This window comes from Branchiostoma floridae, chromosome 14 (assembly GCF_000003815.2).
Source record: "Branchiostoma floridae strain S238N-H82 chromosome 14, Bfl_VNyyK, whole genome shotgun sequence".
Lineage (NCBI taxonomy): Eukaryota > Metazoa > Chordata > Leptocardii > Amphioxiformes > Branchiostomatidae > Branchiostoma > Branchiostoma floridae.
This window is the reverse complement of record NC_049992.1, coordinates 13,933,180-13,957,474: the sequence shown is the minus strand read 5'-3', so window position 1 is coordinate 13,957,474 and position 24,295 is coordinate 13,933,180. Positions and strand designations below refer to the sequence as shown.

At 42.8% G+C, this 24,295-nt stretch overlaps 2 protein-coding genes and 1 long non-coding RNA gene across 8 annotated transcripts in view; 2 read left to right on the top strand and 1 right to left on the bottom strand.

Annotated features, from left to right (window-relative positions):
* The window catches only part of LOC118430268, a 30,032-nt gene extending 21,427 nt beyond the window's left edge, over positions 1-8,605 (bottom strand). The window contains exons 1-2 of the long non-coding RNA XR_004832829.1: positions 8,539-8,605; positions 1,039-1,278 (exon numbers count right to left, since the gene is read on the bottom strand). This is a non-coding gene — a long non-coding RNA (uncharacterized LOC118430268). The remainder of the gene's footprint in view (positions 1-1,038; positions 1,279-8,538) is intronic.
* The window catches only part of LOC118430266 (histone-lysine N-methyltransferase MECOM-like), a 56,477-nt gene extending 35,338 nt beyond the window's left edge, over positions 1-21,139 (top strand). For 4 of the 6 annotated variants that reach the window (XM_035840990.1, XM_035840992.1, XM_035840993.1 and 1 more), the window contains 3 exons: positions 10,166-10,300; positions 15,094-15,196; positions 15,541-21,139. In XM_035840990.1, coding sequence (XP_035696883.1) covers positions 10,166-10,300; positions 15,094-15,196; positions 15,541-18,530 — 3,228 coding nt within the window. In that variant the 3' untranslated portion in view covers positions 18,531-21,139. Of the gene's footprint in view, positions 1-8,713; positions 8,874-10,165; positions 10,301-15,093; positions 15,197-15,540 lie in introns of those variants that run through there. The other 2 variants (XM_035840994.1, XM_035840991.1) reach the window with 2 other exon arrangements.
* Positions 21,140-22,324: 1,185 nt separating this feature from the next.
* Positions 22,325-24,295, top strand: part of LOC118430486 (solute carrier family 35 member F6-like) — a 16,015-nt gene continuing 14,044 nt past the window's right edge. The window contains exon 1 of the mRNA XM_035841388.1: positions 22,325-22,552. The gene's annotated coding sequence lies outside the window, so the exon portion shown is untranslated. The remainder of the gene's footprint in view (positions 22,553-24,295) is intronic.

The following is a 24,295-nucleotide window of genomic DNA, read 5'->3' as shown; positions in this document are numbered from 1 at the left end:
CTTTTGTGTGAGGACCAGGGCTAGAGTGACCCAGTTTCCCCCATAGGAGGTCGCCCCAGGCTGATAGTAAAAGTTGTCTGGAGGATCAAATACTGGTACATATTATAGCTTGAACTTTCTGGCTTACCACCTTGAAATTTGTACTGCAGAAGATGCTGTCCAGACCAATGCTGTTTTTTTTCCTGAAAATATTGAATTATACCGTCAAGTTTACATTACGTCAAGCAAACTTTTCAGGTTGATTCTGGCACAAATATCCTCCTACATTGCTGGGTTTCGTGTCCTGAAGTACCCTTCCTGCTTGGGCTAACACTTATTTAAATCATCAGTGTGGACTCAGACAACTTCTGGGCATCGGCCAATATCAAGTCAAGAAGAATATATGCTCATCCTCTGAGAAAGAGCTTAACACCTAGCAAGGGGTGAGCATCTAAAATGACACATGCAATAGCTGCAGTTGCATTATAGTTGCATGGTATCAAACAAAAGAGTAAAACTTTAATAAGACAATAACATCTAGAATGTCAGTGTCTTTGTCAATCAGGTCACGTTTCCCATTTGTGTAAAAAGTTTCTGACTTTGTGGTAGGATAACGGACACCGAATTAAGCAGTGAGAAGTGAGCATTCTTTTCAGTCTTGTCACTGCATCTATGTGATCCTTTTGGTAAGTGAATCAAGGTAATTAAATGAAAATCCCTGAGCAGGAAAGAGCTTTGGGCTTTACAGTGATTTGATTAGGGTCAAGTTCTAAGGATGATCAATGTGAAAATCTGTAGAGGCAGATTTGATGAGCTTTAGAAGGGGAGAGAAGACCAAACACTGGTGATACAATTAGAAAATCGGTACACATAGTTATCCCATTGCCTGTGTGTCTCAACTACCTCTTCTCACGATCGAAACAAAGCCGTCACTTGTACGGTATCACTTCTGTAGGTGGAGCAATTTCATCACAGGATATTTTGTTACTACTTCGTTTCCTGAACAAAACAATGAAGTGTACTATCTGTGCCATGTAGTTGTTTAGAGCATAGACTCACAATAATACTTTCCAAGGCAAGATGCTTTTCCCATGAAAGCAACTGAATTAAAGAGCAGCATGGCTCGCAGATAAGAAGCCTCTGCAGATGTTTAAGCAAAGTTCTGGGGCATTAGCGTTGCTGCGACAGAGCGCTCGCAGATGTATTTGCCGAGATGGCCTGCCTCCTGTCTATGAGCCTCTCAAATCCTGCTGGCTGCTCATTGGTCGCATCCAGGCTCCCTCCTCTGGCGCACCTGAGCTGAATCAAATACTCCAAATCAGAGATAACACATTTCCTCACCATTTAAATACCATTTGATGAGCCCTCCCCAAAACATAAAGGACAGACTTGATCCCTGCCCACCTCCCAGGAGAAGGAAGTATTTCTGGGAATACTCCTTCCACTCCAGATAAAATCATCTGGATTAAGGTTTATCCTGAAAGGTGTTGCTATGGGGGAGAAGACTTCAGATAATTGCTAGACGTCTGTAGCTTGCAACATGTGACCAACAACTGGAAATACCTTTTAGTGATACTCCCTCAGGAGACAGTAGAACACAGGCCCGTGCACTTGTAGGGAGATGGCCTGAGGCACTTGGCTTTGAAGATAACATGGAGCTCTAACATAACCGGTAGTACTGTAGTTCAGCAAGTTTCATGAGTTATATTTTCCCATCCTTTACTCAGTGCGAGATAATAAGGGAATAAGTCATAATTTGGATGATGTAAATCAAAACTCGCACCAACTTCAAGTGATATGCTGCAGTAGAAAAACATGCTACATGCTCTATATGCATGTTTCTTTCCTGAGTTTCAAAAGTGTAAGCTAGGAGAAAGTACTGTTTCTTCCTCACCTTATAACTCATGGAAGAAAGTTTGCTATTGAATATTAAAGTGATGAAAATGCATCTTGCGGTTGACATTTCAAAGCACCTGGAGTGCCATTCCAGGATACAGCTTGAGGCATCATTCAACATCTTAGAACAGCCGTAACCAATGCTAGCGATTCATGCACAGTGTGCGGTGTGATTCGCTATGCTGTCTTCCTTTGTGGGACAAATTTGTCTCTGACACCTTTTAATTCTACACTCTTGTGTCAGCTCTATCCTGCCTCTACTCAGCTGCATCATCAGACCAAGCAGAACTAATGGGATTGATGTGTCTGTGTTTAATGAAGATTCCACACAATATGGCCTCCCCCAATCCATTTCTCGTCATTCTGCGGAGTGACCACCCACAGGCTTCAACATACAAAGGCCCACCTGCACCATCCTGCTCCTTAATTTGCATACATTTTGCATGGCTGTCACCGCCGCAGTGGAGACTTCTTTTGAAGGGAGACCCGCCTCTCTGCATCCTTTAGTTTTCCGTCCTTTTCACACCCTGCAAATTTATACCTGGCTACGGCCATTGTAGGGTCACAGGTGGTCACGTTTTCATGTGCAAAACTTCTCATATATTGGGTGAATTTTTTTTTTCTTCTTCTGTTCTTGTGTGCACATGCAGGAGAGAGAGAGCAGCCTATAACTCAACTTCTTGCTTCATTTCCTCAATATAAGAGACTTTCAGTTTCAATCCTGTTACAGCAGGCAGAATCAATTGTAAATATTCTATAGGTCTTCCTCCGTACCATCTGTTCTCTTTACGTGCCATCTCCCCACAGAATTGGGATAATGTAGACAAACTTATCGGCAGAGACATTCCATCAAGGAGTTGTCTACCTTGTCGATCCGACCACACTTTCGCCCTGCGATATCTCAAGTAATAGCCTCCCAGTTGTAATTTTATTGGGTGCCAATATGTTTGTCAATGAGATGGGGACCGATAACAACCACCGGAGCAGACAGGGATTCGCGCCGAGATGGTATCGTGGTCCCCGCTGACACGTCCCTCATTGCCAATACAGCACCTTTGTATCTGATGGTGGCATGCGGGCCGGGCAAGGCAGCTGGGAAGGCTGGCTTTAAGAAAAGAGTCTCTTTGAAGAGGCGACAGTGGCTTATTGTGGAGCCAGCATTCCGCGATGACATCTAAAGCACTCTAGACAGCTGGTCCGTAGGGGCTTCCCTCCCTGCCCCAGTTGAGGATTAGACATAATTGAATCTTCTTCTTTCAAGTTGCATACCTCATAGTGTTGTACTGAATTCCCTGACCAATTTAGGTGATACAGAGATGTTATTTTTGCCCAAGCGATGAGCTCCCTTGAAGTTGAATTACAAGCAGGGTGGGTTAGTCACCGTGATGATATTAGAAAGATGTGTAATGGGAGACCAGATGTTCAGTGCAGCATGCCACTTTGAAGTGGATGGTACAAGTGCATTGTTGGGATGACAGGATAAATTTGGCCCAAGTCCCCACTGATAATCTCCCCCCGCCCAAAAACAAACTGTACTTCCAGTTGAACTTCAAGACCTGGGAAGTGTCAGTCTGGGGCACTATCTCCTCCCAGGGTGTGGAATGTATCGCTCAAGTCGGAATTTACAGTGCGGCTTAATTCCATTGCCAGCCGCAATATCAGCGTGACAAATGGGACGGGTAAAGACTCATCCCCAGCAAGGGATTCATCCAACTTACTTTATTTTCCACACATAATTTGATGCACTCTATTCTGGACATTCATCAAGCCCAGTCGATACCTATGGAGCTAACAGGATTACCAAAAGCAGGAGGCAAATGCGTTCCATCAACACGATTGAAGACATTAAAAGAGGATGACATCCACAAATCCGTCCTCCTGGGATCACTTATGTGCCGGAGCTGTCTCCGAATTTCCCCACAAAGTTTGAACTCAGCATAACTGGGTAGGAAATTAGAGCCTGCAATTCCTGCTGTCCCCATATACAGTGATATATAACCATAAGGCAGTGAGTAATAATAGCAAACCAGAAGATAAAGATGATCAGGTTTATCTCCGGCATATATCTTGAGGTTTCCATATTCAGAAATGATGAGATTTTGGTAATAAATTGGGCATCGGGAGGTATTGAGATTGCCGCCACCCAAGTGAGAAGACCTCAAAGTGCTAAAAGTGTGCCCACTGTTATCGTGCACATCAGGCATCCTGTCTTAAGTGACCAGATGTGGCCAGGTGTATTCAATATGGTCCGAGCACCATTACGGGAATTTTGTGCAACAGTGAAGAGTATTGTCAACATGTGAGATATGCCCTGCAGAGTCACAAAGTACCCCATCCATCTTGGTGACAAATGCGGTCCCTGATAGTACATTTGTAGGCTCGTTTTAGAGAGGAACGCATTTAATTAAAAGATGTCATGGAAATATGATACAAGAATACCCCATAAATATCGCCGTATTGAACTGGGAAGATAACCTGCCCTTTATTGCCTACTGTCTATCGCGCCTTCGTAGATTATTCATTTTAATTTCCGGCTTTATGATCTGTAATGTGGCCCATACAAATGGAAGGCTCCATTGTCTTTTAAAGAAGAGATCTTTAGGCTCCCTGGAGGATCTAGGGTAATGTCTCAAGTTCAATACATAACATATCGGGCATGCAAATCTACCGCCCATCAATCGGTTAATAGACAAAGCAGATCTATAATGTTCAAGGAAATGGTTATTTCCCCCCACCATGTACATCAATGACTCAAATCGCCCAAATGAAAAGACTTCTAAACGAGGCTGAACTTCGGCGAGCCCTGCAATCCGATGACTGTCAAGTTTCATCTCGCACTTCCTCCACTCAGGGAGAGTCTTGAATTTGATCCCTCTTTGCGAACAAAGAATGTGGAGAATTTCCTGAGCAGAGTGGTAACCTTATCGAGAAGATGTCTGTGGAGAAAGTGCAGCGGGTTACATCCTTGGCATCCATCAAGTCTTAATACCGTCAGGACTGCTGGGGCAGCGGGTGAAGATGGCGGGCCGATTTATGACCACCTGACAGGGAAATTGCAGTAGGGGATGACACATCAGGGAAGGTTGATGCAGGCTTTATTAGGTCCCCATAGGTAGAGTGTCGGAGATAGGAGATATTAAAGAGGTCTACCTGCCAGGTCTTCTGGGCAATGCATCTCTTGTGATAGCACCCAGTAGATAAATAAACACAGGGATACATCAATACCGCAGCCAAACAAAAAGCTGTTCAGCAAATTGAGTCAAGGTGGCCACCTTGGTGCTGTAATATGGGAATGACTTCGGCATTGTGTCTTCAATTACCCAGAGAGGGCCTTGCAAGTGTACTTTTAATTAAAAAGTATTTTGACGTGTCAAGTCGCTTCACAGCCGGGTAGATAGGGCAGGATTCCAGGGAAAGCAGGCGGGAGGGAGGATGAGTAGTGAGAAAACAGGGCAGGAATGTTTTTTTCCTTCCAAACACTTTCAACAAGTCTTCTGTAATCTTGCGGTTTGTCTAGATAGGTGGAACAGGTTTGTTGTCTGCCTGGGTGGGAGGAATCACCTCAAGATGTGCTGACACTTCAATTTGGCCGACAGCCCGTGCCGCTTGGTATGATTGGAAATCCATATTCTCGGCCGCGTTCAATAAGTTATTTTGCTGAAAATTAATACGATTGAACATCTGCTTTATGGTGTACAGGACAGTATGATGGGATGCTATCAGAATGGCAGGGCCATCATCCGATTATGGTGTCTCATGAGGAGACCACGGATCTGTGTCTGGGGCTGGAAAATGCCAGGGCAGGCACGCATCAACACCATGCCTTTACCTATTATGAGAGGCATGGTCCCATAAATCACACCACATCCCTCTGTTTTGCCTTGACACACACTATATCATCCTCAGCATGACACTGCCATTGTAACCAAATATCTACTGTTTGCCTGCTGAAGCCAGCTGGACTGGGTTGAAGGCTGACAGAGACCATGTGTGTCACCTTTCTCAACCTCAAACTCATGGCTCCCATCTCCAAACATGATCCCCACAGGTTTCTGCCTTGTGTATCTCTTTTATGTTTTCCCAGTCCTCTGTTGTCATAGTTTAACGTACCTCCATGTGTGAAATTCTTTCATCTTGAACTTTGAGAACCATGCTCCCTCCCTCCTCCCCTTTCCATTTGCCCCATTACTGCTGGTGTCAGACACTATATTCCAGCAGTCGGCGGGACTTCTTGGTTTGATCTCACCCGCCAAACAGAAAGAGAAACAGGGACACCTGCAAAACATGTTAGTGGGGGCATCACCCGGCCATAGTTGACATTGTAATTGATCTTCCTCCACTTGAATCCAACTCATTCCTACTCCCACCCTGGTATGTCCTCTCCTGGGGGCAGGAATATCCAGCCTGGATGTTCCACCCTCTGCAAAATCTAACCGAACTGATAGACAGAGAATTGAAAGTATGTCCAACCAAATAAGCAGATGGCTCACTGACAGCCAGGGCCAATTATGGCAGAGGGCGTCTTCCACTGCTATGGTCAAGGTTATAGAGTGTTAGATGACAAAAGACAGAGCACACAGGGTACCCCATCCTGTGCCCAAACTACTTTTTCTGGCACTCAAAACACTGATAACACCCCCATTTTTGTACGCTCAACGCAGAAAATTGTCCCGACAGCATATTTCTTCTCGCACAATAGGCCTGTCATGTCCTACCCTCCCTAATTGGGTATGGAGTATAATAAGCAATTAATGGCGATATGCCTGGAGTAATGTGTGAAAGTTTAATTTCAGAGAATACATAGCTTGCAGTTTTCCTCCGATGGTCTCCCCCGACCGATACCTGCCTGGAATATTAATAACCATAGCAAACGTCGGAATGATTGCAGACAACCTGAAGCGTAGATTGATCCACTTCAAAGCTAACCGGCCATTCCTCTGCTTTTCAGTTATGCAAATTGTGGATGCTCGATATAATAAGTCTGGAGACACTCATAACAAGGATATGACTTTCTGTGGTGGGAACATGGTACATTATGGCGGGGATGGAATCTAATATATGGTGGCCATAAAAAGGTTGCAACCGTTTATCATGTCAAGGCAAGAGAAGAAGCCCTTTTCTCTTGGAGCGAAACGTTCCACCTCATCTCACCGTGCCAAAAGATGTAATGCATCAGCTCCGCGTAATTAGAGATGACACATTCTCATCATACCTGCAAAGTAGTTTTCTTTCCCTGTGTTGCCTGACCCAAATGGAAATTTAAGTCCCTTTCAATATCGTGTACACATTACTTCATTAAAGTATGGCAAGCCACTATCTGTCTTTCTCTATCCCCATCTGATACGCTGGCTCAAACGTAATGAAGACAGGCGGATTTTCTCAAGGATACTCTAGTTCAAGTGTCATTGAGATGATTTACCAGGTAAATCACCATTGTAAAAGGGATCGCATGTGGACTTACTGAGGGAGAATTGCACATTTATCATGATGGGCACAGCTGGCTGTCTCCCAGCTTCTGAACTCTGCAGAAAGTTCAGCATGTTGGGAGATAACATGCCGACCGACAAAAGGCCATCACAACAGCATTATGGGTCGTCCCACAATTCCATAGTACATCAGGCTACAACATAAAACAAAATGTTATAGACCAACTATAGTGCAGGATTGAACATAAGCTTAGAAAACTTCAAAAGGTACAATGAATACAATCAGGTACATGTTTCCAGGCACACATTTGCACTAGCAGATTTTGTACCCAACCCTTATTCATACACTGGACTAATATATTGTAACAGTACATGTAATGTTCCTGTGGGTCAAGGAGCTACACAGACATCTATCTTCTTCTTTCAAAGCTCATGAGTCCTGCCTCATCTGGATGAGATGGTACTGACAATAATGCAGAGAGAAAATAAAAGATTTCATAATATTTCATATTATAAATTACATGTCAATTGAATAGTGATTCTCTCCTTATATAGGTAGGTAGATGCAGGTACAATTCTAAATGTACTGCTAGGTGGCCTCATTTCCTCATACAGAGTTTGTTAAGCTGGAGATATCAATCTTTTACCTCATGACGTTATGTCTGTGAATGTGAACATTAGCATCTAAAGTTCTTCTCCATTCCTGTGTCATTTATAAAATGACTGGCTTCACATAGAAAATAATGGTTAGATGGATGCATTCTGCAAAAATCTCTATCCATGCCATTACTTGTAATATGACCCCTCTCTCCCTTTTTTATTATAATGATTACAATGTTTTGTTATATTACATGTATATTGTCTCCTTTCATGCCCTACCCCTTTGACTTTGAAAAATCTTCTTTCATACCCCAAAACCTAAATTAATATGGTCTTGTGCGCAAGGAGGTGCCTCGACCACATTAAGCCTCATTACTCAACACATTGTGTACCTACTGGCTACAAATACACCTGATATATTATAATATGAAATGGAACTACTGGTATAGTCAACAAACAGTAAACAACAAAACAATATAGACTAAGAAACAAAAGGCATAAATCATAAGAGCTTAGTTTTAAAAAGGTTTTGGAACAAAGACATTGACTTGTATCAAATCTATATTCTTTTAGACAAGGGTTAAACACAAAAATACTGCATCTGATGAACACTAAACCTATTTTGATGCATGTTTACCTGATGAAGTCCATGAGTTTCAGATCTAAGCAGCCATTTTAGGTTTTCTTTCTGTCCAGGAAGTACAGACTTCTGATTGGTCAGAGAATTTGTACCTCTCATATGATTGGTCAGGAGAACTCACATGATCAACCCTGTGGGAATTTTAGAAGACCCAGCCAGAGGAAATTCCTGGAAGTTGCTGGAAGAGGATTTGAACATCCCCACATGAAACAGATGAACCATTTCAGAAGTTTTCCAGTGCTAGAAATGTTTGAATTTTGTTTGAGGTTGCCAGGAAGTTTTGAAAGTTTGCCTGATGACTTCAGGCTGCTCCCAACAGGAGTGACATGATTGTGAGTTCTTCTGGATGAGGGAGGGGGGCGTTTCATACCCTTCCCATCACTTGGGATGGTAGAGATGCAGCTTGTTGATTCCCAAGGTGGATTTCAGCAGAGATTGAAATGAAATCTTTATCATTTTGTATGATGTAAATTTTGTAAACTATACAATGTTTCAAAGTTGTAGTCACAGATATATGCATTTATGACCAGTTTTGCACACATGAGACAAAGTTTGTCATGTAATGATACATCTAGATTTGTTGCACAAAGTGTCATTGACATTTCCCAGGAGATGTTGTTATTGTCCTTTTAAGCGCAAACTCATGTAAAGGTGTTTCGTGTTAGAGAGAGCCATAGGAATTACCGGTAAAGTAGGAATCACCTGCCAATATCCCTCAGTGAAGAGTATGTACACATGCTTGTTTAAACAGTTCAACACGTGCCTGCCTAGATTTGTGACTATTTATGGTCCTCAGCAAAATAGGTCAGGGACCATCTCTGATATGTCGAGAGAATAAACGTGGTTCAAGGACAGAATGTTGAGCACAAAGAACAATGAAATGTATTTCGTTTAAAAAGGTTCTAAAACTAGAACGTAGATTTTGAACACCGTTCTACATAATTCTACTGTTGGGACAAATTATTATCATGTTAATTATATCGAACTGGGCCGTATTTACGTCCAATATTGGTGTTCTGCCTGGTCCACATTTACGGTACCACCTCGATCCCATGCGCTACTGTAAAAAAATCGAACAACTTTTCTCGAACCAAACTGGTGCAGCGTCTGTTCTTTTCTTCCAGCTGACAAGTATGTTGACATGATGTGCATTGATCAATTTGATGTCAAGTCTTTATCTCTTTTTTTTTTTGGTGATAAACTTTGGCAATAAATAACATACAGCACAGGGTATTCCGTATCGCCCGCGGTCCTGGCCCCTCCGTGGTATGGATCAACCTCCGTCCTTCTGGCGATCCTACCCACCCCCGCGCCGTACCTCGGGCAATACGGAATGCCCCATGTTGTATTCTATATAATATAATATATCTGGTAATGTCTGGCATCAAATGTGTATCTGTAATATTGTTCAGGCAATGACTGATCAGGAGGTGTTTATATGAACATAATATTTCAAAAGCTTATTCGAAGTTTAAGACTATCATCAATAGCACAACTATAGCACTTGTTTCTCTCTCAAGTTTCAGCATTGCATGCAGTATATAATCCTTAATGTTGAAATGAGTCAAGACATTTATGTAAGTCAGCACAATATGCCAATGTTCGTTATCTTTGTGTTTTCCAGATCGTTGATGAGTTTGGGAAGGTGAAGTTCATTGTTGATGCCAGCGAACCAGGCACAGGGAACTGGATGAAATACATCCGCAGTGCACGCAACTACAATGAACAGAACATGGTCGCCCTCCAAATTAACGACCAGGTAGGGTTGAGGACTACATTGCACACTGTTTCAATTAACTTGTTTCTAAGATCCCCTTTTTTTTTTAAGGAAAAAAGTTTATTAGACTTTTTCAATGCCTAATTTTATTTATATTGCAAGCCACATAATTGCTGAAGTGCCTCAAAAAAATGTTAAGATAATTTAAAGCTTTATTTCCTCTTAAGAGGGAGGGTTTCTCCCATTCTGATAATGCCACTCAAACAGCCAGTTCAACAATAAACCAGTTATATAATATAAGTAACGCTAGTTCACCTTTATTCGCGGGGTAACCTATATCCATTGTGCCTAAAAACAGGATATTTAGGGGTATCACGTTAATGGACAGTGGTTTCAAATTCCTTTTTTTTAATATAATGCAGTTTGAGACCAACATCTGTCGACTTGATATCCTAAAATACCCTGGTGTTAAATTCAACGAATAAAGGTTACCCCGCGAATAAAGGTGAACTAGCAAAGTGTAACTTGAAAATAGCTCAGAAGAACAGTTAATTTTTATGTCTGCACTAGGCTCCCACAAAAAAAATGTTTGATATTCAACCATATAGCAAACTACTGGCAGGCTAGGTAAAAATAGATACCATTCCATTTGCCAAAGAATTAATTTCGATAAAATCATACCTGAAGTATAACTTATACCTGACTAGATATTAGATATTCTGTCTCCATTATATGCAACCGCTAGGCAACTAAAGAGATCACCATTAAGTTATTGTCTGCAATGTAACTGTTAAGTCTATTGAAAGTTTCGATCTGAGCCCCATCACAATGGTCTTTGCCTAAACCTTGGTGACCTGAACATCTCACCTGACTGTCTGTTTAATTATCAGATGTTTCCTGTGCCTTTCTTCGCAGGCTCTTCAGTCGATATATCAGACGCCTTGTGACAGGCAGAAGGCCCCCTGATACCACTTCTTTCAATTACAAGATATCTCATCCTTGTTGCGTATATGTGCAGTCAATACGCTGTTCTTAAGAGGGACACAGATGTGATGATACTCTTTACCACATTGCAATCAATATCTCTATTCTATCATGAAAAGCAAGGCTGCCCCTTGTGCCCTGCATTTCAATTAAAAGCCAGCCCATCCTCCTTGTGTCGTTGGCTGTCCGGTCAATACTGTCTCATCACCTCTTCAAGCGGCCGGCAGTCCGACTTGATATCGTTTTTGCTCACCTCAATTCCTGAGAGTAGCCAGATAGTGCATTCCTTGCACGTTGATTAAAAGATATGTTGTCTGTGGTATTGTCGGTACAATATTGTCAATATTTTCCCATCTCGAGAGACAAGGGGAATCTCGACTTGTGGATGGTTTCGGATTCTCTCCATCTATTGTCAATATAAACCTGTCTCATGACAGCCCCTGGGCTGTTGATAGATGCCATAGAACCTCATCCTTAGCGCTGAGTGTACAATGTAGTCAATAGGATCCTGCCATGGGAGACAACGGATGTGGCACCTTTGCTCGTCGAGGTCATGGCACGCCACAGCCCTGTAAGGAAGATGGAAGGGGCAGCATGAAGTCAGCACCCAAATGACCAATAACTTTCAAAATTAATTGAAACTATTTGTAGGCTAAACCTTGGGTACATCAAAGGTCTATATTATTGACTTTCCAGCAGATTTTGTGTGATCTTTCTGAATTCTAATCCCTGTTAATGGTGGCGTTATCTGGTAACAGTCCATTGCACCCGCATTTTTGACATTAGCACGTTTCCGCCACTGATTGGAAATACATCCTAACTGTCAGTGTCGTGGGTAATGTTTATTCAAGTCTTGGTCTGATACCCCTGGCAGTTATTCTTCTTCATTACAGCCCAAATGAGAGTGGTGGGGAGAGCAATTTTTATCACCCTCGTATGGTACCTAAATGGCACCTAGTACTCCGTAAGGTCCCTTCCTTTGACGTTGGGCCTTTTCTATGTCCACCATATTTTTGGAGGCTTCGACAAATCCGCAGAAGACTGATGGGAAGACTTTCGGGATGTTACATTTATGGGTGTGATTTTATGGCGGACCTTGCACTTTCAGTGTTAATGGTTGTGAATTGAGCATTAAATATGTTGACCTGAGAGCATGCCCCTGACCACAGCAGTTTTTACGACAGTAAAAGGTTCCTCTGAATCAATGCGAACACAAGAATGATGGCAGCTCGGCATCTAGTGGAAGCTCTAATATTCCCGCTGTTAATTAAACCATTTAAGTTTTCTCATCGTAACTTAGGTAAGCTCATTTGCTGTACCATGCAATGTTTCTGTTTTATAGGGCAGGGTATCTTGGCTTTGACATGGAGGGTCATGAACAAGGAAGATAAATGTATTAGGATGTTCCCTTTATGAACAATGAGCAGGGGTTGATAAGTTTTACAGCCACAGAAGGAAATATGGTGAAAGAAACTTAAGTATAAGATAAAATAAAGCAGCATCCCTGGGTAGTAATGACTTTGAAAAACTCCCTTGAGTGGAGGATCATGTAGTGAGGACTTCCCTTGCATATCTTTATTCAATATCAACCAGAAACTTATGCCTGTAAATAATTTTGATGAGTCAGCCATAAATTTTCAAGTATCGATTCGGCCTGATTGGTTTTATGGGGTGGATCTCAACCTTTAAGCTGTGGCGGGTTACACTGAAAAGCAGCACAAAGAAATTTGCTTCCATAATCTCTTGCCTTTAATGTGTACAAGAGGCAGAGACACATACGTGATGCCATTTGTTCCTTGTTGTTCTGTCTAGTCCTTGGGCATTCTTTGTTAGACAGGCCCGCGCACTGACCTTGTGGCCCTGAGCCTCCTCCTGCTTTGTTGTGAGTGTTGGATTGGGTTTCACAGAAAGGAAGTGGTTCGACCTTAACCCCGGCGACACTTCATCATGTCATGACACCTTTTGATATGTGTCAGGAATCCTATCAAAAACTTTGTGTTTCTTGGGAAACAAATGCTGCCGACAGTGGTGTCTCAGACTACGCTATACTTCGCCGAAAAATAACGGGAGAAAGGGTTTCATCTGAACAATGACTTGTACTGATAGAAAGGAGGGAAGAACAAAGAAAACACAAAGACTTCTGACAATAGACTTTCCCATTGTCGTACACAGATACTGGAAAGTAGATCTTTACGTTAGAAAACAATACGCATTGTGGTATAGGGACCAGCCCATGCTTTCTTGGGACGATAGTGTTTCTGTTATCTTCTGCTCATGTTCTGTGGTGAGAAAGTGTTGCTTAGACAGAAGAATTGTTCTGATTCAAATTTTATGTAAATAAGGACGGAAGGAATATAGCAGGTTATGGGACTTGTGTACCAGGCAAGTAATGCCAAACAATAGGCTAATCCATGCTTTCACATCTCAGCAAAGGTAGGTAAATTTAACATTTCATAAAGCAAGCATAAAAAGCAATAACCTTGGCACTGTGTCTTGTTCCATTTTTCGAGTTTAAATGTTTATTCTATTCTTTGGCCGCAGGCCCTTCTTGATAGAGACGCGAAAAGACGTTGTGCAGAATGTTTGTCTTTTGTATTGTAGTTTTGTATTGACTGGGGTGAGAGGGAATTCTGTGAAACACAATGTGATTCTCTTGAGCTTGACTCAGAACTTTTGACACCAGGTCCATAGGGCTTGGGGCAGAAGACAGTGGCTGGTCAATATATGATTGGATAAAGTCCCCAGGGTAGGTGCCCAGCCAGCTGCAGTCTCCTACCTGTCACTCATGGCATTAATCATCATGAAATATAAGAGAACTTATCAATGATACATAGGCTGCCAGAAAATGGGAAGTGTCCACCCGATGAAACTCTACCCAATAAAACTGACAAGTTGTGACAAAGCCGAGGAGTTGTGCTGTCAGGATGAGAGCTTTGCTGGTAACACACTCCAGTTGGAAAAACAAGGGCCATGACCAAGGGTCACAGTCATAATTGCTAGCATTGAACACCTTGAAGCCATCATGAATAGATACAATGTAGTGTAAGGAAAGGTTCCTTCCCCCCTGACTGATAACAGATGCAGTGGGATGGATGTGTGCTTGGGGGAGGGGAAGTCTGGTATGGGTAAGCTGGGGGAGATGAGCCAGCAGGCTGATTCCACAGATATCCCAGTGTCAAAGTTGTCACACTTGGCCAAGGTGATGACTTCAGTATGGGATAAAGACTAAACATATACTGTGTTATCTTCTCATGGGATACAAGGGTCTGGGTATGGGAGCCCCGGTAAACTGATTAACTAGGATGACACCCAGGCTATGAATGATGTTGATGATTTCCTCAATTTTGCCGTCTCATCAATATTGCTCAATTGTATTGCTGACAAAACAATTTAGTGCTGACGTATTTGTGGCAAGTCCTAAAATGTGTGAACATTTCTTAGCCAATTCGTACAACACTCGATCAATCAATCAATAACCTTTGTCTAAATGTTTTAGTGTCATAAGCTTCAAGTAATGATGGGCATGTTAGGAAGAAATGCACAAGCTTGTATTTTGGAGAATGGTCATAGTTTATGTTGAATGTTTCTATCTGACTACCATCAAATGGCAATTTACAAGACAAACGTATCTGGGGCACACAAACATGATGATTCAAGATGCTTTTAATTAGACCTTTGTCTAGAAATAGGTGATGGCGTCTGGTCCTGTAATGTTATAACCAAACTGTCCTATTTGCCATCAATCATGTCTGGTGGCCAATAGATAGATTTGTTGTCATGAATAACCAATCCTTCTATGAAAACAGGTAGACACCTAACCTAAATGCGGCATTCTCATTTTTGCCTTCCAGATGTACTACAAGGTGGTGAAAGATGTAGAGATGGGAGAAGAACTGATGGTTTACATGAAGGATGCCATGTATCCTGATGGAACCATGCCCCCAAACTTTGAAGGTGAGTTTAATAAAAAGCTCTCTAGCCATACATATGTACATGAAACAAAGAAGAAATGAGAATAGATTAATAGATCCAACTTGAAAGCAAGGGACTGAAAGTAGAAATACTGCAAAGAATAGTGATTTTCATGTAGTTGTGGAAAAAATTCTACATTTTTCTTTGCTGCTGTAAACCTACAATTTCGCACAATATTGTGAAATAAGAATGCCAAAAATGATATTTGACTTTAAAAGATATCCATTGTACCAATGCGGAAAGGAAGATATTTAAAACAGTACCCAAACAATAAAAAATCCTTGTTGTGAATGAAATCTAAGTTGCATTCTTTCCCTTTTCTCCAGAAGAGAAGCGATTCCGCTGTGGTGAGTGTGATGACCTGTTCAAGTCCAAGGTAGCCCTACGCCGCCACCAGAAGTACGCCTGTAACAACAGCTTGGCCATCTTCAACAGCATTAATGAAGATTTCAAGAGTAGGCAGACAGAAGAGCTAACATCCCAACTCTTTGAGTGCACAGATTGTGACCGCATCTTCCCCAACATGCCTAGCCTGGAGCGACACGTGATGACGGGCCATGGCAGCGAGACCCGAGAGTTCAAGTGTGACCAGTGTCCAAAGTCCTTCAACTGGAAGTCGAACCTGATCCGTCACCAAATGTCCCATGACGAGCAGAAGCGATTTCCGTGCGAGAATTGTGACAAGGTCTTCACAGATCCAAGCAATCTACAGCGACACATCCGCTCTCAGCATGTCGGTGCTCGTAGCCACGCGTGTCCTGAGTGTGGAAAGACCTTCGCAACATCGAGCGGGTTGAAACAGCACCAGCACATCCACAGCAGCATCAAACCGTTCACCTGCGAGGTCTGTCTCAAGTCCTACACACAGTTCTCCAACCTGTGCCGCCACAAGCGCATGCACGCCGACTGCCGCCAGCAGATCAAGTGCCGCGACTGCGGTCAGCTGTTCTCTACCATGGCCTCCCTGAACAAGCACCGCCGCTTCTGTGAAGGCAGGAACAACTTTGGCATCAGCATGCCGGCCATGTATCGTGCAGCCTCCCAGTCACAGAGTGGAACCCCCCTCCCTCCGTCCAGCCGTATGCCACTGAGGAACATGCCTCCCGCCAGTCTGATGGACTACTTCGGCACTGGTGGCCTGCACCCACCGACCACTGTGCCCCAGCCGGCCAGCTTGTCCTCTGTGCAGTCCGTCCCACTGAGTCAAACTGCGGCTGCCTCCCTACTGTCCAGCCGCATGCAACCCCCGGCCGTGTCATACCCCAGCAACACGGCCCTGCGATCCCACCATCCGTCCTCAGCATCTACAGTATCGGCCAGGTCAACCTTCTTCCCACCAACGTCCACCTTCTCCCGCCCACCGTTCCTGAATGCTGTCAGTATGGGGCCACAGAAAGCCCTCCTCAGCTCTCCGATGGCCCATCTGTTGGCTCAGCCACCTGCCTCTGCAGGGTCCACCAAAGATACCTCCACAGACCAGGAAGAAGACATGAGCAGAGCCAAATCAGGTGCCAACACCAAAGAGAGAGCCAATGACCTGTCTGAAGGCAGCGATGTCTCAGATGTAAGCACTCCAACAGGAAGCGATCTAGAGACCTCCGGAGGAAGCGAGCTGGACTCAGAAAGTGAAGGGGATGGGGCAGACAAGAAGTCTTCCATGCACAAAGAAGCAAGGATGGCAAAACACCAGAAAAATGATCCCTCTGTAAAGGAGGAACCAGAAGATGAGTCTGCTTTCCTGAAGCCAAATGACCAGTCTGCAGCCATTCCAACCTCTGGTGCTGACACCATCAAGGCTATAGCCTCAATTGCCGATAAATACTTTGGTAATGATGGCGAGGAAATGAGGAGCATTAGAGTACAGCATCAGGAGGGGAAGCCGGCTGGAGCATACCCGACTGTTGCTGAGGCTGAGAAGCCATTTGACCTGTCTGTGAAGAAGTCCGAGAGGATGGCGGCACAAGCCACGAGTAGTGGGGAGGACCAACCTCTCGATCTGAGCACTCACCCTCGGAAGGGTGATGTGGACCAGGCTAGAAACATGGCTGAGTCCAGGAAATCTCACGCATTTGGCAGCCTCATGGCCACCACCTACACCTCTTCCCAACGCGGAAACCCCCGTCTTACCTATGCACGTCCGAGCCCTCTGGCTATGGACCCAATCTATCGTGTGGAGAAGCGAAAGTTTACGGACAGGATCTATAGCGGAATCCAGGAGAAGTACATGCGTCATGCCAACTACCCTTTCAGTGCCAGCGAGCACTTGATCCAGAATGGGGCAGCATACGAAATGGGAAACAGAGGTGGAGGAATGATGCCTGTCAGCGAATTTCCACCAATGGCATCGCAGCTGGCCGATCCTGTGGTGCGAGGCAAGGGGAAAGACCGGTACACCTGTCGATACTGTGGAAAGCTGTTCCCGCGCTCGGCTAACCTGACACGCCACCTGCGCACGCACACGGGAGAGCAGCCGTACCGGTGCAAGTACTGCGACCGGTCCTTCAGCATATCATCCAACCTCCAGCGCCACGTCCGTAACATCCACAACAAGGAGAAGCCGTTCAAGTGTCCTCAGTGCGAGCGCTGCTTTGGCCAACAGACCAACCTCGACCGACACCTCCGCAAGCACGAGCAAGAGGACCAAGACGCCGCATCCGGCAAGTCTCCAACATCGGCTGAAGATCTGGCCGAGCTCGCCGACAAGGACGAATCTTACTTCGAACAGATCCAGAACTTTATCGAATCTCCAACCATCACTCCCAGGAAGGAAAGTGTGGAGGGAAACGGGAACCTGGAAAAAAAGTTCAGTCCCAGTAATGGCCATGTGGCAGAGCAGATGGCTGCTGGGTCTCCTCCTGCACTGATCAATGGAAACAAGCAGAGTCCTCCTCCAGACAACACACCCTGTGAGGAAGACGACATGATGGTCGACAAGGAAGCAGAGACTCATAAAGTGAATGGTCACCCCAAACGTGCAGAGGAAGAGGAGAAGAAACCAGTTGGCATCAATGGTCAGCATGGTCCGCTGGGAAAACTGCTCAATGGTGACCCGCTGGATTACAAACCCATCTCGGAAACAACGATGGACGACATCAGCGTGGATGTGGTTGATTACTACGGTGGAGTCATGGGAGACGCAGAGTCCGACGGAGACAGGTCAAACAGGCAACGCCGGTCCAAGACGCAGGCCTACTCCATGATGCTGTCACTGTCGGATGAGGAAGAGATGGCCATGGACGACAAACATCGCGGGCCGCGGCTTCGGAGCATGCGAAGGTCACTTAGAGTTGGAGGTCAAGATGGGGAACATGCATAGACTTCCTGAAACAAACCTACTTTAGGGAGAAAAAGGTGAAGTTAGGACTGTGAGGTTTTCTTTAGACAGCTAGTATGTCAAACATACATCTAGTATGGCAAAAAGTGCTGATTGTCTGTTTACTTCTGATTGCCCAAAAGTCAGTTGTTCTGCTAGTTTACAATTTCAAGCAAGTGTAGCTACTGTGCTATGTTCAACATTCAAGCATTTACACAAAATCAAGTAAGATCAGTAAATCATTTTTAACTGTTTGTGCCAATAATGTGAAGACTTGTCTTAAATATCTACACACACCGGAGGTGTAAGTTTCTCTGTACTGTTTTTTGTGTTGATATTGAAAGGGATTTGCAATTTTGCTCTAGAGAACCCATCTGTCCATTTATTTACAATGGGAGCTCAAAGTCGTTTTTTCGCAAAGCCGCTCTTATCCCATTTGCTTCATTCATGGAAAGACGAAAATCTTTCTGGTTCCCTACAAGAGCCTTTTCATTGATTTCTTAGACGATGCACCCACATGAGCAGGTGTTGTCTTTGCTTTCACTGATCTTGCACAACTTGTAATTGAAGGTCTGTCCTAAAGCTTAAGTAATGTTGACATAAATGGTAAAAAGATGGGAACTTGTGTGTCTGTAGGACACAGGGGAACACATGTGCACCGGTGCTACTCTGCCAATCCAAAAGAGTGGAAATCTCAAGCTTTAAATCTGTACATATGGGAACAAATTCACATCTCAATCAGATGTGGTGAGATCCTTTGTTTTGTTTTTGAGAATCCAATGTATATAGTGAATGAGGTCAATGATTGTGTCTGTGTGCCATGAAATACATAGTAAATAGTGCTAGAGATGTCCATATATCAGAATGTATACATATGTAGAAAGTAAAATGAGTGTAGGAATGTGAAAAAAAACATGTAGAAAACAATGTTGCATTGAAATAGTGGAACTTCAGTGAACATAAGTGATTGTCCATTTCAATTGATGCTAGAGTTATAGACGTAAGAATTTTGGGTTGTCACGTAATTGATTGTTTAAAGTAAAATATACTAGAGTTGGTTGTTATAGCTTGAAGTGCCAAGTAGAGATGTAGACATTACAGTAACATACTGTAGAAACTGCCAAATTCTGTAATCCTGGCTGTAAAGATAGCCTGGGAACTTTTTACTCCATCCATTGTGCCAAGCATTGCGAGTTGTTGTGTGAATTGTACATTGAATGATCAGAAAAAGTGGTAATACTAATAGTGATAATTCTACAAAGTGTGAATGGTTTATGAAGTTCCTTATTTGGCCTGAAAGGCCCCCTACAAAATCTTTTCTCAGTGATTTTAGTGCCAAATGACACATTATAATGTCGACCATTGTTGAGTACAGTAGTTCCTCTATAAGGGAACATTTTAGTGCTGTTGTTGTGTGGAAGTTTTGGCCATAGTGGGATGATGGGAGATTCACAGATGTCAGTGAAGAAGTTGTCAGGCTTCCTAGACGATCCTATTACCATGGTGAAGAACTTTACCAGGCTCTGCCCCTGTGCAGTTACCAATAACACAGATACTGTCATACTCCATACTGCAACATTCCATAGAAGTAATCTCTGTATTATTGACCAATCATGAACTGAGCAGATGTTTGCTGTATTGTTATATGTATTTGACATGGCATTTGTTTTGCCACCTGTGTCAGATGACCGGCCAAAGTCATTTTAAAGTGCTGGTTTTGTATCAACATAAAATAGGCGCAGGGATTCTATGAAAACAGTATTGTGGCAACAATGTTGTATGCTTTCTCAACTTGATTCAAAGATGTTTCATGAAATTGTGCCATACACATGCTGGACTGACTACATTACAAGAGACACCCTGCAGTTGACTAGAAAACTGCAGGCAAGTTCACATTGTGAGCATTTTACCCCACTAAATCTTAACAAAGTGTGTCGCTTATCTTATGTGACAACATCGTATGTAAGAGTTCCAGAATATCATACAATTTGTGAGAAATGATTAGCTTTGTGATTTGATCACTATTTTAATTGTAAGACCAGAATTTAACAACTTCAAAAAAGTATTGTCCAATAGGTAATTGATTATGAGGGAACAAATTTATCCAACATTAGCGGACCACATGATTCCAAAGATTTTCTACTGATTTGAATATTCATTAGATCACTATTGTTGTTTGTGTACAGAATTTTTTGAGTGGAATGCTTTTTTTGATTTTTTTTTCCTTGTTGTTCTGCAGCCGTTTGATTGTATTTCGCTAGTCTCCGGCTAGTGCGTATTGTTGCGTTCAGTGCTGGCACACCGCTATTTATTCAAAAGTTTTTGCAAGTTTGTTGTGCATTTAGAAGGTAGAGATTTGGTTCTTTCATTACCGATAAAGTGTTGAATAGAAAATACAGTGAACATTTGAAAATTGTATAATTTTATCTTTCACTGTAATGGGAATAATAATGTGTTTTTCTAGTCTGTGTTTAGATGGCATTTCTAGAATTGAAGTTGTGGACTACAGTCGATTCATTACGTCTCTTGCAATTGTTTTTGCTAAGCTTCACTGCTTGTATTCGCTGAGCGGAAAAGTTGATTATTGTAATAAAGTTGGCTTTGCCTTGAGACAATTGTGTTTCTGTCTGTTAAACATAGCTTGTGTTAGGTACCCTTCCATGTATACAGGAGGAAACGAAATGTGACAGCCCTACTGAACAACAGTGAATATCATGAAACTGTAGAAGTTATCAGCCATGATGAGTCTTAACTAATATAACATTACACACGTCATGGTAACTAAATTTTAGTATTCTGGAAAAGTTAACTAATTTCCAACACAAAAATTGGACTTACCCTAATTTTTGACTGAACAGCTCCCAGCCTATGTCAAGGAATGAACAATCCACTGCTTCTGTGTTGGAAATTACAGTTTGACATTTCCAAAATGACTTCTACTAACAACTTTTAAGTTGAAATTTTAGTATTGTTGAAGTTCATGGGCCCCACGAGTGCAAGAAAATCTGATTGAAGAAAGGTTCAGGCAAACAATCGTAATGCTGCAAATTTCCACAGTGATTTGACAAAAATTGTTTCAGATGAAAGACAACTATGCTTCCTAAAAAAATAATGATCTTCATACAAACTGCTTTAATATATTAAAAAAGTACTAAGTTAACTTAAGTTCACTTGTTGGTATGCGGAGAAAACATTAAGTTTGATATTTCAAACGTAACTAATACAAAAATATGCATGCATTTATTGTTAAGTATAACATCAACTCTTATAATTCCACTGGGTGCCATAACACTGCCATATCAAAAAAATATTGTTATAGATTGTCTTGAAAACCTAAATATCTAAAAATGCAACATCTCTTCAAATCACTTTAAATTAATGTCTATATCTCACGTGGCGGTATAATGGCATCTGCAGGAATTATGGGAAGTGATGTTACTTGGTTAGTGTTAAAAGAGACCAAGGACATTATAGGCTCACTGAACACAGTCCTGGCAAAGTCTGGAAGAAACGGTGAAGCTACCTGACGGTCTAGCTGTGCCCCCTAGCGATCTGTATGCTAACTACCCTCTACAGGGTAACGTTACCCTTTTATAACTCTCCCTCTACGACTCGCGACTGGCCACACGATCGGAGACGTACCTAGTTTTGGGGCACTCGTCTTTGGAGCAAATGTTGCAAAAGAAAAAAAAAACATGCTTGCAAAATTTGTGGGTGATAAAAAATACCGCTATTCGACCTGAGGTAACCTAGGCAGCCGACTCCTGATCATGTGACGTCATCACGTGACGTGTGTCTCGTGACACCCACACAACCCGGAAGTGAGGTGGATGATCACAAACCGGTTCTCAGGTCTGGTATCTGATCTATATGAGTCACAATCACGTACAACACGGCAGTTTAGCAGCCCGGTTCGGAATTCCTCGTCCACTTTGTGATCTAATGTCATAGACTACAGTGTGTGGAAGGCTTTAACGAACACGAGGAAAGGATCACGGGACTGTCAAAGTTCCAGTAACCCACAGGTAAGACTCTTAGAGAGTCCTTCAAAACATATAGTGGATAAACCTGAAAAAATGTTATATTATTTTGGGTTTATTGCTGCATTTTCAACTGTCTATTCATCAAAGAAAGATACTCACTGTTTTGATTGTTCTGAGTTTCAAGTTATATCTTATGTTGCTGTTGTGAGGGAAAACCGGATAGTGTGAAGACAACTGTCCTGACATAATTTGCTTTCATCAGATGATAGCTCAATTTAGTTTTAATCATTAGCACTTTCTTAATGAGTTTGTAGGTGGGCGTGGACTGTGATGTCATATAATTTGTTTGTTTGGTGAGTCTATTCATCGTGAATTTGTCTATTCGACCTTGCTCATCTGCTGGAGTGTTTCAGTGACAGTCAGGATTGTTGAAAATCCAAATACGAAATATGACCTTCAAGATATGTTTGAAGGTAACCAAGTGATATAACTATTACTGCTAAATCAAAAGTTAATGACCTGCCCAAGGTGTATATTGTGTCTTAAGGCCTAATGATTTGCTTTAAATTTAACCACAGGTTAGAATCATCCAGTTGAGGGTTCCTGTAAAAACCGGGGCCCCGCGGGGCCACGGGGTACCCCGCGGGGTGCCCCGCGGGGTACCCCGCGGGGCCCCCGTTGTACAATAAACGCTGATAAACGCTGTAACGACATTTTTAATGAGTAATTAGCTTCGGCTTAGCTTAGCGGCGCTGGGATCTGGATCTGGAGTGACTTCGCGTTTGCGGGGCGGAGGAGGTCAGGGGTCAAACGGCAATACGCAACCACAATGCGATAAATTTCTGATTTTAGCCCCGAAATGTCTGTATTTACGATGAAATACGTGCTTGGGGACCTTGATACTATTGATTTTAGGGGAATTTATCCTTCCTTTGGTGAGGATTCTCCAAAAAGTAGCGACGATGTGGGGAGCATATGGTAAAATGTGTGTAACGTGAAAGTGGGAAATGTAACCGACATCACCACGCTGGCTGGAATGAGAGAAGACCTGTCAGAAGGAATCAACAAACAGATGTACATGGCCTTCTCCCAGTACATTGAGAGTACACACCGTTTCGACGTACTCTCCTAGAAACTCCTCCAACATCTCTCAAGCACAAGGAACCAAGAGTTAAATACCAAGAGAGACTATTGACTCAAAAGTGAACCATGTGTTACCCAGCACCAAGAGACCACGTCTAGCGAAATAATAGACGTTAAATGAAGACAACAACAACAACAACAAATATTTCATTTTATGCATTCATTGCCCATGAAGATTATGTTACTGAGCTGATATAGATTTCTCAAGAAAAGACAAGCTGTAAGCTTTCTCCTGTTTTGAAGGAATGTCTCTTGCAAAGGAAGCATCAGAAAGGAGAACATCATGTTGAAATAGATAAGCCTTTCAGCTGAAATGGGCCGTTCAAAAAATAACTGAGGAGGGGGGGGGGGGTGAAGAGGCCGGATTTTACGTTAGTGGGTGTGGATTTTGTTGGCTTTGGATTGAAGGGGGTTTACAAGAACTTGAAAGAAGAAAACCCTGGACTTGGATGAAATTATAGGGGGTCAAGTCACTTGGATAAAATTTTTAAGGGGCCAAGGCACCTGGATATGGATGAAATGAAAGGGGACTAGGATAATAATGAAAGGGAAGTCAGAAAGTAGAAAATCCAAGCTCTTCAACCCCCCATCCAATTTTTTTTGAACAGCCTAATACTAGTAGTCAGTTCAGCACCCATGACA